The 11,944-nt window shown below is 37.7% G+C and overlaps 2 protein-coding genes and 3 pseudogenes across 2 annotated transcripts; all 5 read left to right on the top strand.

The window, feature by feature from the left end:
- The first annotated feature begins 287 nt into the window (after nucleotides 1-287).
- On the top strand, nucleotides 288-2,110 carry LOC147399184 (UDP-glycosyltransferase 83A1 pseudogene; annotated as a pseudogene).
- Nucleotides 2,111-3,651: 1,541 nt separating this feature from the next.
- Nucleotides 3,652-5,927, top strand: LOC147399183 (UDP-glycosyltransferase 83A1-like). Its single transcript, XM_086448640.1, has 2 exons — nucleotides 3,652-4,215; nucleotides 4,872-5,927. The coding sequence occupies exons 1-2, from the start codon at nucleotides 3,732-3,734 to the stop codon at nucleotides 5,744-5,746; spliced, it is 1,359 nt and encodes a 452-aa protein (XP_086304766.1). The 5' UTR covers nucleotides 3,652-3,731; the 3' UTR covers nucleotides 5,747-5,927.
- Nucleotides 5,928-7,238: 1,311 nt separating this feature from the next.
- LOC147399182 (UDP-glycosyltransferase 83A1 pseudogene) lies at nucleotides 7,239-7,712 on the top strand (annotated as a pseudogene).
- Nucleotides 7,713-8,157: 445 nt separating this feature from the next.
- Nucleotides 8,158-9,200, top strand: LOC147399181 (UDP-glycosyltransferase 83A1 pseudogene; annotated as a pseudogene).
- A 554-nt stretch (nucleotides 9,201-9,754) lies between these two features.
- On the top strand, nucleotides 9,755-11,607 carry LOC147399180 (UDP-glycosyltransferase 83A1-like). The gene is made up of 2 exons (XM_086449042.1): nucleotides 9,755-10,279; nucleotides 10,583-11,607. Exons 1-2 carry the CDS (start codon nucleotides 9,790-9,792, stop codon nucleotides 11,452-11,454), a joined length of 1,362 nt encoding a protein of 453 aa, XP_086305168.1. The 5' UTR covers nucleotides 9,755-9,789; the 3' UTR covers nucleotides 11,455-11,607.
- Nucleotides 11,608-11,944: the final 337 nt, after the last annotated feature.

The raw sequence follows: 11,944 nt of genomic DNA, 5'->3' as shown, positions 1-11,944 counted from the left end.
ACGAAAGATACCTTCGTACATAAAATCTCTAGGCATACAAATAAAAATCGAGTCATTGAGAGCTCAGTTTAAGAACTCAAAACCCAATATACATATTCTTGTGAGTATGGGTGTGAATGTGTAGACAACCCATTTTGCATTCATCTCATATAACAGGGTTCATTAAATGATTTTCCCTTAAAATTATAGGAACTTCTTTCTAAATGATCCTTTCCTTTTAACAAAAAATTTGAAGTACAGAAAATATCACTTTCTCTCCTCTTTTTAACTTTGCCACAAGTGGAGAGATGACAACAATCATGAGCAACCGTAACCAGCCACACGTGCTAGTTCTTCCATGCCCAGCACAAGGCCATGTGATGCCTCTCATGAAATTCTCATGTTGCTTGGCTGAAAGAGGATTCAAGATCACATTTGTGAACACTGAGTGCATCCTTACTAGAGTTATGGCTGCATTACCTGCAGTCCAGGAAAATAAGGTTGGTCAGATTTGTCTGGTCGCGATTCCGGATGGGCTTACACCAGAAGAACGGAGCACAGCCTCCAGCATATTTGACACTATCCCTAGAACCATGCCAGCCCACTTAGAGAAATTTATTCGGAATACCAACCAATCTAGTACCAGTGACAAGATCATTTGTGTCGTCACTGACACGACTATGGGATGGGCTTTGGAAGTTGCCAGGAAGATGGGAATACGGGGAGCTGCCTTTCTTCCATCAGCTGTAGCAAACAAGGCCTTGGGGCTCAACCTTCCAAAGCTAATTGAGGCGGGATTTATCGATGAGAATGGCAAGAACTTTTTATTTATTTATATATCTAATTCCTAACGTTGGATGGATATTATCGTCGTCATCACCATCTTATCTCAAATATCTGAAACTAACATGGTGAATCATGTTTCTCCATTCAATTCCATCTGATGATGTCACATAAGTCAAAGTTTTCCCATCCCTTTTCAACTGCACCAACTGGCGAAGTTGATTAACAATAACAAGGAAGAACCTACATGGGAAAATGGTCTAAAAATTACTAATAATATAACTTATAAAAGGAATTAACCAAATTTCGTAAAGGACAAATAATATCTCTGGTTATTGTATCATCTTCAACCATGAAACAGATGTGATTACCAACAATTTATCTTAATTTATAGGTTATTATTTTGTGTGTCTAATTAATGTGTCAAACCATTCGTAATACACTAATTTTTTCTTTTTCTTTTTTTGGTTTTGCAGGAACTTCGAAGAAGAATGAGACGATCTACTTGTCTCCAAACATGCCCCCAATGAACACTGCGAACCTCCTGTGGCACTCAGTCGGTGACCAAAATATGCAACAGGTAATTTTCCAATCGATGCTTAAAGAAAACCAAATTACAGAGTTTGCAGATTGGTATATCTGCAACTCATTCTATGAGCTTGAGCCTGGAGCTATTTCCATGGTTCCAAACATACTACCAATAGGCCCGTTACTTGCAAGCAATCAACTCGGAAACCTCTGGGCCGAGGACTCAACTTGCTTGAGCTGGCTCAGTCAACAGGCTATTGGTTCAGTCATCTATATTGCCTTTGGAAGTTCTACGATAATCAAACAGCACCAACTCGATGAACTGGCACTGGGGCTTGAACTTCTCGGCCGACCATTCTTATGGGTTGTTAGATCAGGCCTCACTGGTGGGCCCAGTGCCACATACCCAGATGGATTTGAAGATAGAGTAGCTCAATTTGGAAAGATAATAACTTGGGCACCTCAACAGAAGGTGTTGGCTCACCCTTCTATTGCTTGTTTCTTAAGCCATTGTGGGTGGAACTCAACCATGGAGGGAGTATCCATGGGAGTTCCCTTTATCTGTTGGCCTTACTTTGCTGATCAGTTTCTTAACAAGAGCTACATCATTGATGTTTGGAGGGTTGGTTCGGGGTTGGATCCTGATGAAAATGGGATTTTCTCAAGGGAAGAAATTAAGAGAAAGGTGAATCGACTGTTTGGAGACAGAGTGATGAGAGAAAATGCTCTAAAACTGAAAGAAATGGCCATGAATAGTATTGGTAATGGTGGATCTTCATGGAAGAATTTGGAAAAGCTTGTTGAAGCAATGAAGAATTGAAGGTGTTATAGTTCTCACAATCTCAAGATTTTCATCCAAATTTAAGCATGTAATCTGCGACATTTATTTAGTAATCTGTGGAAATAATAAGATGTGGAATAATTTTTTTTAGAATAATGATGACTGCACGCGGTCTTGTTACGGCTGATGCGGCAAGGGTACAAAACAGCACATTTTCTTTCCTGCATATCCCTATGAAAACGATTTATGGTTCTGTGCCCTTGCCATGTCAGCCGCATACCAAGACCGCGTGCATACATCATGACTTTTTTTATGAGTCTTGATAAACTGAATAGAAAAAAGTTACTTGAAATTCACTCACTGCTGACGAGACATGTGCACAGAACCATAGATCTCTTTTCTCGGAATGCACAAGGAATATCTCGAGAAAAGAGATTTATGATTTCATACATATATCCACATCAGCAACTGAAATTAGAGTGGCATTTTTCAAGTCAGTTTATCATTATACATTTTTTATATGAGATAAATTTATTAAATAATTTTTTCAAATGCATGTTAGCTAGCAAAAGTGATTTTGTTACACCCTAAAAATTTCGAACCTTGATCCGATCCATGAGCTGATTCAAGATCTTAACCTTGGGTATTTATTACATTCAAATCAAATATAACAAAATAAAATAAAATAAAATAGTTTTAAATTTAAATCCTAAAGAGACTAAACAACTAATAAAAAAAATATAAATAAACTATCTCCGTTGATGATTCTGCATCACCCAACTTCAATCTCAATGCTCATTATCTGGAAAAAAAAAAAATCGACAGAGTCGATAAGCTAAAGCTTGCAGGAAAGTCAATGTTACATTAACATACATACATACATACGAAAAAAAAGAAATACATGATCATGTTATCATCAAGTAACCAAGTTATTCCAAAACAATCAATGCATGAAATGATGATCAATTTTTCCACCGACTTGGTCATAACCATCATCACCGATTTGCCAACAACTCAGTCAAACTCTCTGTGGCTCCTAATCGGATCACTTTGTAGCATTCAAAAACATGATCCGATGCCACATGATTATAGAGGACGAAATTCTATGAACTTTAAAATAAGAAAAAAAAATCATCATTGAATTTCAATTTTAAATTTGGGTGCTTAGTAGTCGTCTATTTTCAACACCAAGCTTGAAATTTTTTATTTTATTTTTTAATATGGGATTTTCACAAAATCTAAAAGACTGTGATGTTAGATTACCAATGCGATAATCATTGTATGTCTAACAATCCATTTTAAAATTTGAAATCTTAAAATTACGTGCAGACAAAAGAGAGATTTTTTCTCCATTTCTCCAGCAATCTTATTATAATCCACGTTCCCACATTTTGCTCACAGTACTATGATGAGGACTTCTCCTTTACTTTTCTCCCCACGGTCATGTGTGGGGGAGTCAATATATTATTACAACTGCACATAGGCATATAACCAGACGTGCGTATCCCAAGGAAAAAAATCTATGCTTCTATGCACAGCCACTTGGGGAAGGGGGGGGGTGTTTCAATTTAGCATTACAAGTACCAGGGATGTTTAGACAAATGAGCCTGTGATCCAGAGCGAGCCCAGAAACAAGTGGAGGAACGAAACGACAACCACCATGAACAGCCAGGCACATGTGCTAGTTATTCCATTCCCAGCACAAGGCCATGTAATGCCCCTCATGAAACTGTCATGTTGCTTGGCTGATAGAGGAGGGTTCAAGATCACATTTGTGAACACTGAGTGCATCCATGCTAGAATCATGGCAGCATTACCAGCTAATTATAAGGATGATGATGAGGTTGTTTTTGGTCACATTCGTCTCGTCTCGATTCCAGATGGGCTTACACCAGAAGAACGTAGTATACCCTACACTATTCCAAGAACCTTGCCTGCCCAATTAGAGAAATTTATTAGAAACATCAGTACTAGCGGTGAGAAGATCACATGTGTCATTGCTGACACAACCATGGGATGGGCTTTGAAAGTTGCCAAGAAGATGGGAATACGGCGAGCCGCCTTTCTACCAGCAGCTATAGCAAACAAGGCTTTGAGACTTAACCTTCTAAAGCTAATTGATGCTGGATTTATTGATGAGAATGGTAACATCTTCTTTTATTTTCCATTTCTGTTTGATTTCTTGGAAACTCAATTTCCATTGATTTTGAAATTGGTCGAAAAATTGTGGTGCAAATTGGGTAGCTAGGGTTGGAAAATCAGTTTTTATTGTTTGATTGCATTAAAAAAAAAAATTGGGGAAAAAAAATCTAAAGAAGAGAGAGAGAGAGTGGTGGTGGTGAGGTGATGGAGAGGGTGGGGGTCAAATGTGATGATGGTGGTGATGGGGATGAAAATTGAGGATGAATTTCATTTTACGCATGGGTATATTGGGAAAATGAAATTCACCATTTGTCGGATATTTGGAGATGGGTAGAAATCCATTTTCTATGGAAAAATGCAAATGCAATTTCCAACTCATTTTCTATTGTTGGATAGATATTACCATCGTCGTCTCAAATTTCTGAAACTAACATAGGGAATCCTGTATCTCCATTCAATTCTATCTGATGTCAATTGATTTTGGTAATTTCCTATCCTTTCTCAAAACTTTCAATAAGTCTCCCAAATGTACGAACAAGCAAAGTCCATCGCCAATTATTGTGACACTGATTTTCTTTTTCTTTTTCTTTTTTTTTTTTCTTTTTTTTTTTTTTTTTTTTTTTTTTCTTTTTTTCTTTATTTGGGGAGGGGGTTGCAGGAACTTCAAAGAAGAATGAGACGATCTGCTTGTCTCCAACCATGCCCCCAATGAATACTGCGAACCTCACGTGGCACTCCATGGGGGACCAGAGTATGCAACAGAAAATTTTTCAATCCATGCTTAAAGACTACCAAATAACAGATTTTGCAGATTGGTATATCTGCAACTCATTCTACGAGCTTGAACCTGGAGCTATCACCATGGTTCCAAAGATACTACCCATAGGCCCATTACTTGCAAGCAATCAACTTGGGAACTTCTGGGCCGAGGACTCAACTTGCTTGAGCTGGCTCGATCGACAGGCTATTGGTTCAGTCATCTATGTTGCCTTTGGAAGTTCTACAATAGTCAAACAGCATCAACTCGATGAACTAGCACTTGGGCTCGAACTTCTTGGACGACCATTCTTATGGGTTGTCCGATCAAATCTTACTGATGGGTCGTCCACTATCACATACCCAGATGGATTTGAAGATAGAGTAGCTCAATTTGGAAAGATAGTAACTTGGGCACCTCAACAGAAGGTGTTGGCTCACCCTTCTATTGCTTGTTTCATGAGCCATTGTGGATGGAACTCAACCATTGAGGGAGTATGCATGGGAGTTCCCTTTATATGTTGGCCATACTTTGCTGACCAGTTTCTTAACAAGAGCTACATCACTGATGTTTGGAAGGTTGGTTTGGGGTTGGACACAGATGAAAATGGGGTCATCTTAAGGGAAGAAATTAGAAGAAAGGTGAATCAACTGTTTGGAGACAGAGTGACAAGAGAAAATGCTTTTAAACTGAAAGAAATGGCCATGAATAGTATTGGTAATGGTGGGTCTTCATGGAAGAATTTGGAACAGCTTGTTGAAGAAATGAAGAGTTGAAGATGTTCTAACTCTCTTTGTCTTAAGATTTTCATCCAAATTTAATCATATAATCTGTGAAAACTATTTAGTAGTTTGGATTTAAGTTCTAGTACTCACTCAATAGAGATGGTTGCATGTCGCTTTGTACAAAAGAGACCAAAATAAATATATTAGCAAGAATGGAGGTTTTTTGGTTGGAGTTGAAAGCTTATTAACAAATGACATGAGCGCATACATCTCAACTGAAGGTATAAATAAGAAAAAGAAAACATAATTTATTTATTTTGCCAATCGAACCAATACTTGGGAGATGGCCTATGGCAAAAACAATAACAACAAACACATTACAATGCATAAGAAAAATATGAAAAAAATAAATAAATAAATAAATAGTGGACAAAAGAATATTTACAAACAAAGAAGGACAAAACAAGAGACCTTCATTCATAAAATATCAAAGCATAAAGACAAAATTCCGGCTATTGACAGCTAAGAGGGATTGTATGTATCCTCGTGAGTGTGAATGCAATGCATATATTAATCATTAATGTGTTGATTGGCTTAGACGAATATTATCTCAATTGATTGACACCTTGCAATGCAACATATTGAGGTCTTGGGTTCAAGCTCAGCTTAACAACTTACTGAAGGAAAAAAGACTAAAGGAACTGTTGAAGGCACAAAGGGTAACTTTCGTAAGATGGCAAATGTGCTTAAAGAAGTAGCTTAATCCTTTTTAATTTACATTTGCATTATTTTTTATGGAGAATGATGAACAATGATAAACCATTTTCCAATAAGGATTGTTGTCCAGTTTGGAGATTTGTTGTTGTCCACTCAAAAATTGATTATTTCAAACCTAAAAACCTGAAAGCCAATTAACCCAGTTGACTTTTCATACATTTAGCCAATATTTTCAATGCAACATTGAAGTCTTGTGGGGTTCAAGTTCAGCTTACCTATTGTAACAAGGTCTTTTTTCATCGATAAGTCTCTCTTAAATGAGAAGGATAATGTCATGTTAGACAAGGTCTTTTTTTTTCCTATCGACAAGTCTCTCTTAAATGAGAAGAATAATTTAGTGATGGAGGGAATTAAACTCAGGTCTATGATATTATCATCCATAAACTTTACCAACTAAACTTGAAACCTTTTTCTAGCCAAGGTTGAATAGCTTTAAAAAACAAAACATCGCCCTCAAATTTGAGACAAATGCCTAATGGAAAAAAGAAATAACAGGGGTTTTTTGTCAAAAGATTAAAGAGGTGGGCAGTTCCAATGTTTTTCTTAAGTCACTCATAGAAGACTGCTCTCAAAGGATTTATGCAATCAGTTCGAAACCAGGGGGTTGTCTCCAATTTTCAAGTTTCTAAAAATTATCCATTAGAAAAGATTAAAAAAATATGTTTATCACTAGTACAAGTAGGGAAGTTTAATTAGGACAACAAATGAACCTGTGCAGTGAGAAATTAAGTGCATAGCCACCAGTGGAGGGACGACAACAACAATCATGAGCAACCGCAACCAGCCGTACGTGTTGGTTCTTCCATACCCCGCACAAGGCCATGTGATGCCCCTCATGAAGTTCTCATGCTGCTTGGCTGATAGAGGGTTCAAGATCACATTTGTGAACACAGAGTGCACCCATGCTAGAGTTATGGCTGCATTACCTGCAGTAGTCAAGGAAAATGAGGTTGGTCAGATTCGTCTAGTCGCAATTCCAGATGGGTTCAACGTACTTGACACTATACCAAGAACCATGCCAGCCCACTTAGAGAAATTTATTAGGAACATCAATGAATCTAGTAGTACTAGCAGCGATGACAAGATCGTATGTGTCATCGCTGACACAACCATGGTACGGGCTTTGGATGTTGCCAGGGAGATGGGATTACAGCGAGCTGCCTTTCTTCCATCAGCTGTAGCAAGCAAGGCATTCGGGCTTAACCTTCCAAAGATAATTGACACGGGGATTTATCGATGAGAATGGCAAGATCTTTTTAGTTCATTTATATATCAAATTATTTTTCTACAGTTGGATTGGTATCATTATCTCAAATATCTGAAACTAACTCACATAATGAGTTATGGTTTTCCCATCCTTTTCCACATGAGTCTCCTGAATGCACCGACAAGCAAAGTCCATCAACAATTACGATGAAGAGCCGGCAAGGGAAAATGGTCTACAAATTAATTACTAATATTTTAACTTAATTTCGTAAAGGACATATAATACCTCTAGGTTATAGAATCATCTTCAACTATGAAACAGCTGCGATTAGCAACAATTTATCTTTATAGTTGTTCTGTGCTTGTAATGTATTCATAATATACTAATTCACTTTTTTTTCATTTTCTTTTTTCATTTGGTTTTGCAGGAACTACGAAGAAGAATGAAATGATCTACTTGTCTCCAACCATGCCGCCAATGAACTCTGCAAACCTCCAGTGGCACTCCATGGTGTTCAGAGTGTACAACAGAAAAATTTTCGATCCATGCTTAAAGAAAACCAAATTACAGAGTTTCCATATTGGTTTATCTGCAACTCATCCTACAAGCTTGAGCTTTCAGCTTTCGCAATGTTTCCAAATGTAATACCAATAGGCCCATTACTTGCAAGCAATCAATTCGGGAACCTCTGGCCCGAGGACTCAACTTGCTTAAGCTGGCTCAATAGACAGGCTTTTGGTTCAGTCATCTATGTTGCCTTCGGAAATTCTACAATAGTCAAACAGCACCAACTTGATGAACTAGCACCTGGGCTTGAACTTCTTGGCTGACCATTCTTATGGGTTGTCCGATCAAATCTTACCGATGGGTCCATTATCACATATCCAGATGGATTTCAAGAAAGAGTAGCTCAATTAGGAAAGATAGTAAATTGGGCACCTCAGCAGAAGGTGTTGAATCACCCTTCTATTGCTTGTTTTTAAGCCATTGTGGGTGGAACTCAACCATGGAGGGAGTATGCATGGGAGTTCCCTTTATATGTTGGCCATACTTTGCTGACCAGTTTCTTAACAAGAGCTACATCACTAATGTTTGGAGGGTTGGGTTGGGTTGGACACAGATGAAAATGGGATCATCTCAAGGGAAGAAATTAGAAGAAAGGTGAATCAACTGCTTGGAGACAGAGTGATGAAAGAAAATGCTCTAAAACTAAAAGGAATGACCATGAATAGTATTGGTAATGGTGGGTCTTCATGGAAGAATTTGGAGCAGTTTGTTGAAGCAATGGAGAGTTGAAGATGTCCTGGTTCTCTCTATGTCAAGATTTTCATCAAAATTTAAGCATGTAATCTGTTAAATCTATTTAGTAATCTGTGGAAATAAATCATAGCTCAGTCGGTACTCGGTACATCAATTATTAGCTTGGTTCAAATTTACAAGATATCAAATTTTATATGGGTGTTAATTTGTTAGAGATCTCATGTGAGAACTTTCGAAACAGTACTATTTTCATCATAAATCAATTTTCAGATCGAAAGTTATGGTACTTTTAGAATTAAACAAAAATATAATTGCCCATTAAGATATTGAGAGAGGAAAGACATGTGAATAGATATGTTTGATTACAATTATATAAGTGGCTTAGAAATGTTGTGAATATAGAAAATATGAAGGGATTGTTATAAAGATGTCCTAGAAAAGATACAAAATTTCTCTAAATAACACATAGGCGGTTGTTGTTGTATCGGAACGAAAAAAAAAAAGAGATAATGGCACATTAACCACAGGCTGAATCGCTTACAGGAAATAAATTAAGTGGCAAACACAAGAATACAAAAACATTACAATGCACAAGAAAAGTACGAAAAGTAGAGGACAAAGGAATGTTTACAAACAAGAACAAAACAACAGATTAGAGATAACTTCATTGATAAAATCTCAAGACATAAAAACATAAATCCAGTCATTGACAGCTTAAGAATACAACAACAATCTACACATCCCTGTGACATGCATTAAAAAAAAAAATCATTAGTACAAGTAGGGATGTTAAGGATGACAAATCATGAGCCTGTAATTGAGAGCAAGCATAGACACAAGTGGAGGGACCATGAGCAACCAGCCGCATGTGCTAGTTCTTCCATACCCGGCACAAGGCCATGTGATGCCTCTCATGAAACTTTCATGTTCCTTGGCTGATAGAGGTTTCAAGATCACATTTGTGAACACTGAGTGTACCCATGAAAGAGTCACAGCTACTCTATCATCAGCTGATATGTATAATGAAGTTGGTCAGATTCGTCTCGTCTCGATTCCAGATGGACTTACACCAGAAGAACGGAGCATACCCATTAACACACTTGTCACTATCCCAAGATCCATGCCAGCCCAATTAGAGAAATTTATTAGGAAGATCAGTGAATCTAATACCAGCGACAAGATCACATGTGTCATCGCTGACACAGCCATGGGATGGGCATTGGAAGTTGCCAAGAAGATGGGAATACGGCGAGCCGCCTTTCTTCCAGCAGCTGTAGCAAACAGGGCCTTGAGGTGTAACCTTCAGAAGCTAATTGATGCTGGATTTATCGATGAGAATGGTAAGATCTTCTTTTATTTTTCACTTAGATTTCTCAATTCTTATTTCTATTGTTTTTCATCATTGTGGTTACCATCTTATCTCAAGTATCAGAAACTTTCAACCTGCTGCTGTCATGAGTCTCCTGAATGCACAAACAAGCAAAGTCCATCGACAATAATGTGCAAGGGGAAATCGTCTACAAATTACTAACAATTTAACTTATAGAAGGAATTATTATTTCGTGCTTCTAATGCGTTTAGATATTTTCGATACACTGATTTTTTTCATCTGCTTTTTTCTTTCCTTTTTTTTTTTTTGGCAGGAACTTCGAAGAAGAATGAGACGATCTTCTTGGCTCCAAACATGCCCCCAATGAACACTGCGAACCTCATGTGGCACTCCCTAGGTGACCAGACTTTGCAGCAGAAAATTTTTCAATCCATGCTTAAAGACAACCATATTACAGATTTTGCAGATTGGTTTATCTGCAACTCATTTTACCAGCTTGAACCTGTAGCTATAGCTATGGTTCCAAACATACTACCAATAGGCCCATTACTTGCAAACAATCAACTTGGGAACCTCTGGGCCGAGGACTCAACTTGCTTGAGCTGGCTTGATCGACAGGCTATTGGTTCAGTCATCTATGTTGCCTTTGGAAGTACTGCAATAGTCAACGAGCACCAACTCCATGAACTAGCACTTGGGCTCGAACTTCTTGGCCGACCATTCTTATGGGTTGTTAGATCAGGCCTCACTGGTGGGCCCAGTGCCACATACCCAGCTGGATTTCAAGATAGAGTAGCTCAATTTGGAAAGATAGTAGCTTGGGCACCTCAACAGAAGGTATTGGATCACCCTTCTATTGCTTGTTTCATAAGCCATTGTGGGTGGAACTCAACCATGGATGGAGTATCCATGGGAATTCCCTTTATTTGTTGGCCCTACTTTGGTGACCAGTTTCTTAACAAGAGCTACATCATTGATGTTTGGAGGGTTGGTTTGGGGTTGGACCCAGATGAAAATGGGATCATCTCAAAGGAAGAAATTAGAAGAAAGGTGAATCAACTGCTTGAAGACAGAATGATTAGAGAAAATGCTCTAAAACTGAAAGAAATGGCCATGAATAGTATTGGTAATGATGGGTCTTCATGGAAGAATTTGGAAAAGATTGTTGAAGCAATAAAGGGTTAAGATGTTCTAGATCTCACTATCTCAACATTTTTATCCATATTTAAGCATGTAATCTGTGAAAACTATTTGGTATTCTGTATTTAAGTTCTAGTACTCGCTCAATTGAGATGGTTATATGCAACCATGTCCAACATAGACCAAAATAAAGATATTAGCAAGAATGTGGGGTTTTTGGTTTGAGTTGAAAGCTTATTTACAAAATATATGAACCCATACATCATGACTAGAGACATAGATGAGAAAGAGAAAAAAAAAACATAATCAAATAATGTCACCGATGGACCCAATATTTGGGATATTGCCTAGATATGCAAGCATGGAACATTACGATACATATGAAAAAAATAAGACAAAAGAATGTTTACAAACAAAGAAGAACAAAGCAAGAGATACCTTCATTCATAAAATCTCAAGGCATAAAGACAAAAATGAGAGAAAAAAAAACAAAAACATAATCCAATAATGTTGCCGATGGACCCAATATTTGGGC

Source organism: Akebia trifoliata, chromosome 7, assembly GCF_017979445.1.
Source record: "Akebia trifoliata isolate Shusen 1 chromosome 7, ASM1797944v1, whole genome shotgun sequence".
NCBI classification, from domain to species: domain Eukaryota; kingdom Viridiplantae; phylum Streptophyta; class Magnoliopsida; order Ranunculales; family Lardizabalaceae; genus Akebia; species Akebia trifoliata.
Note: the sequence above shows the minus strand (reverse complement) of the source record. Positions and strands in the feature narration are given on the sequence as shown.

Coding starts and splice junctions, on each gene's coding strand:
- LOC147399183 (XM_086448640.1), top strand. CDS start 3,732: ATGAACAGCCAGGCACATGTGCTAGTTATTCCATTCCCAGCACAAGGC. Junction 4,216..4,871: donor TGGATTTATTGATGAGAATG/GTAACATCTTCT, acceptor AGGGGGTTGCAG/GAACTTCAAAGAAGAATGAG.
- LOC147399180 (XM_086449042.1), top strand. CDS start 9,790: ATGAGCAACCAGCCGCATGTGCTAGTTCTTCCATACCCGGCACAAGGC. Junction 10,280..10,582: donor TGGATTTATCGATGAGAATG/GTAAGATCTTCT, acceptor TTTTTTTGGCAG/GAACTTCGAAGAAGAATGAG.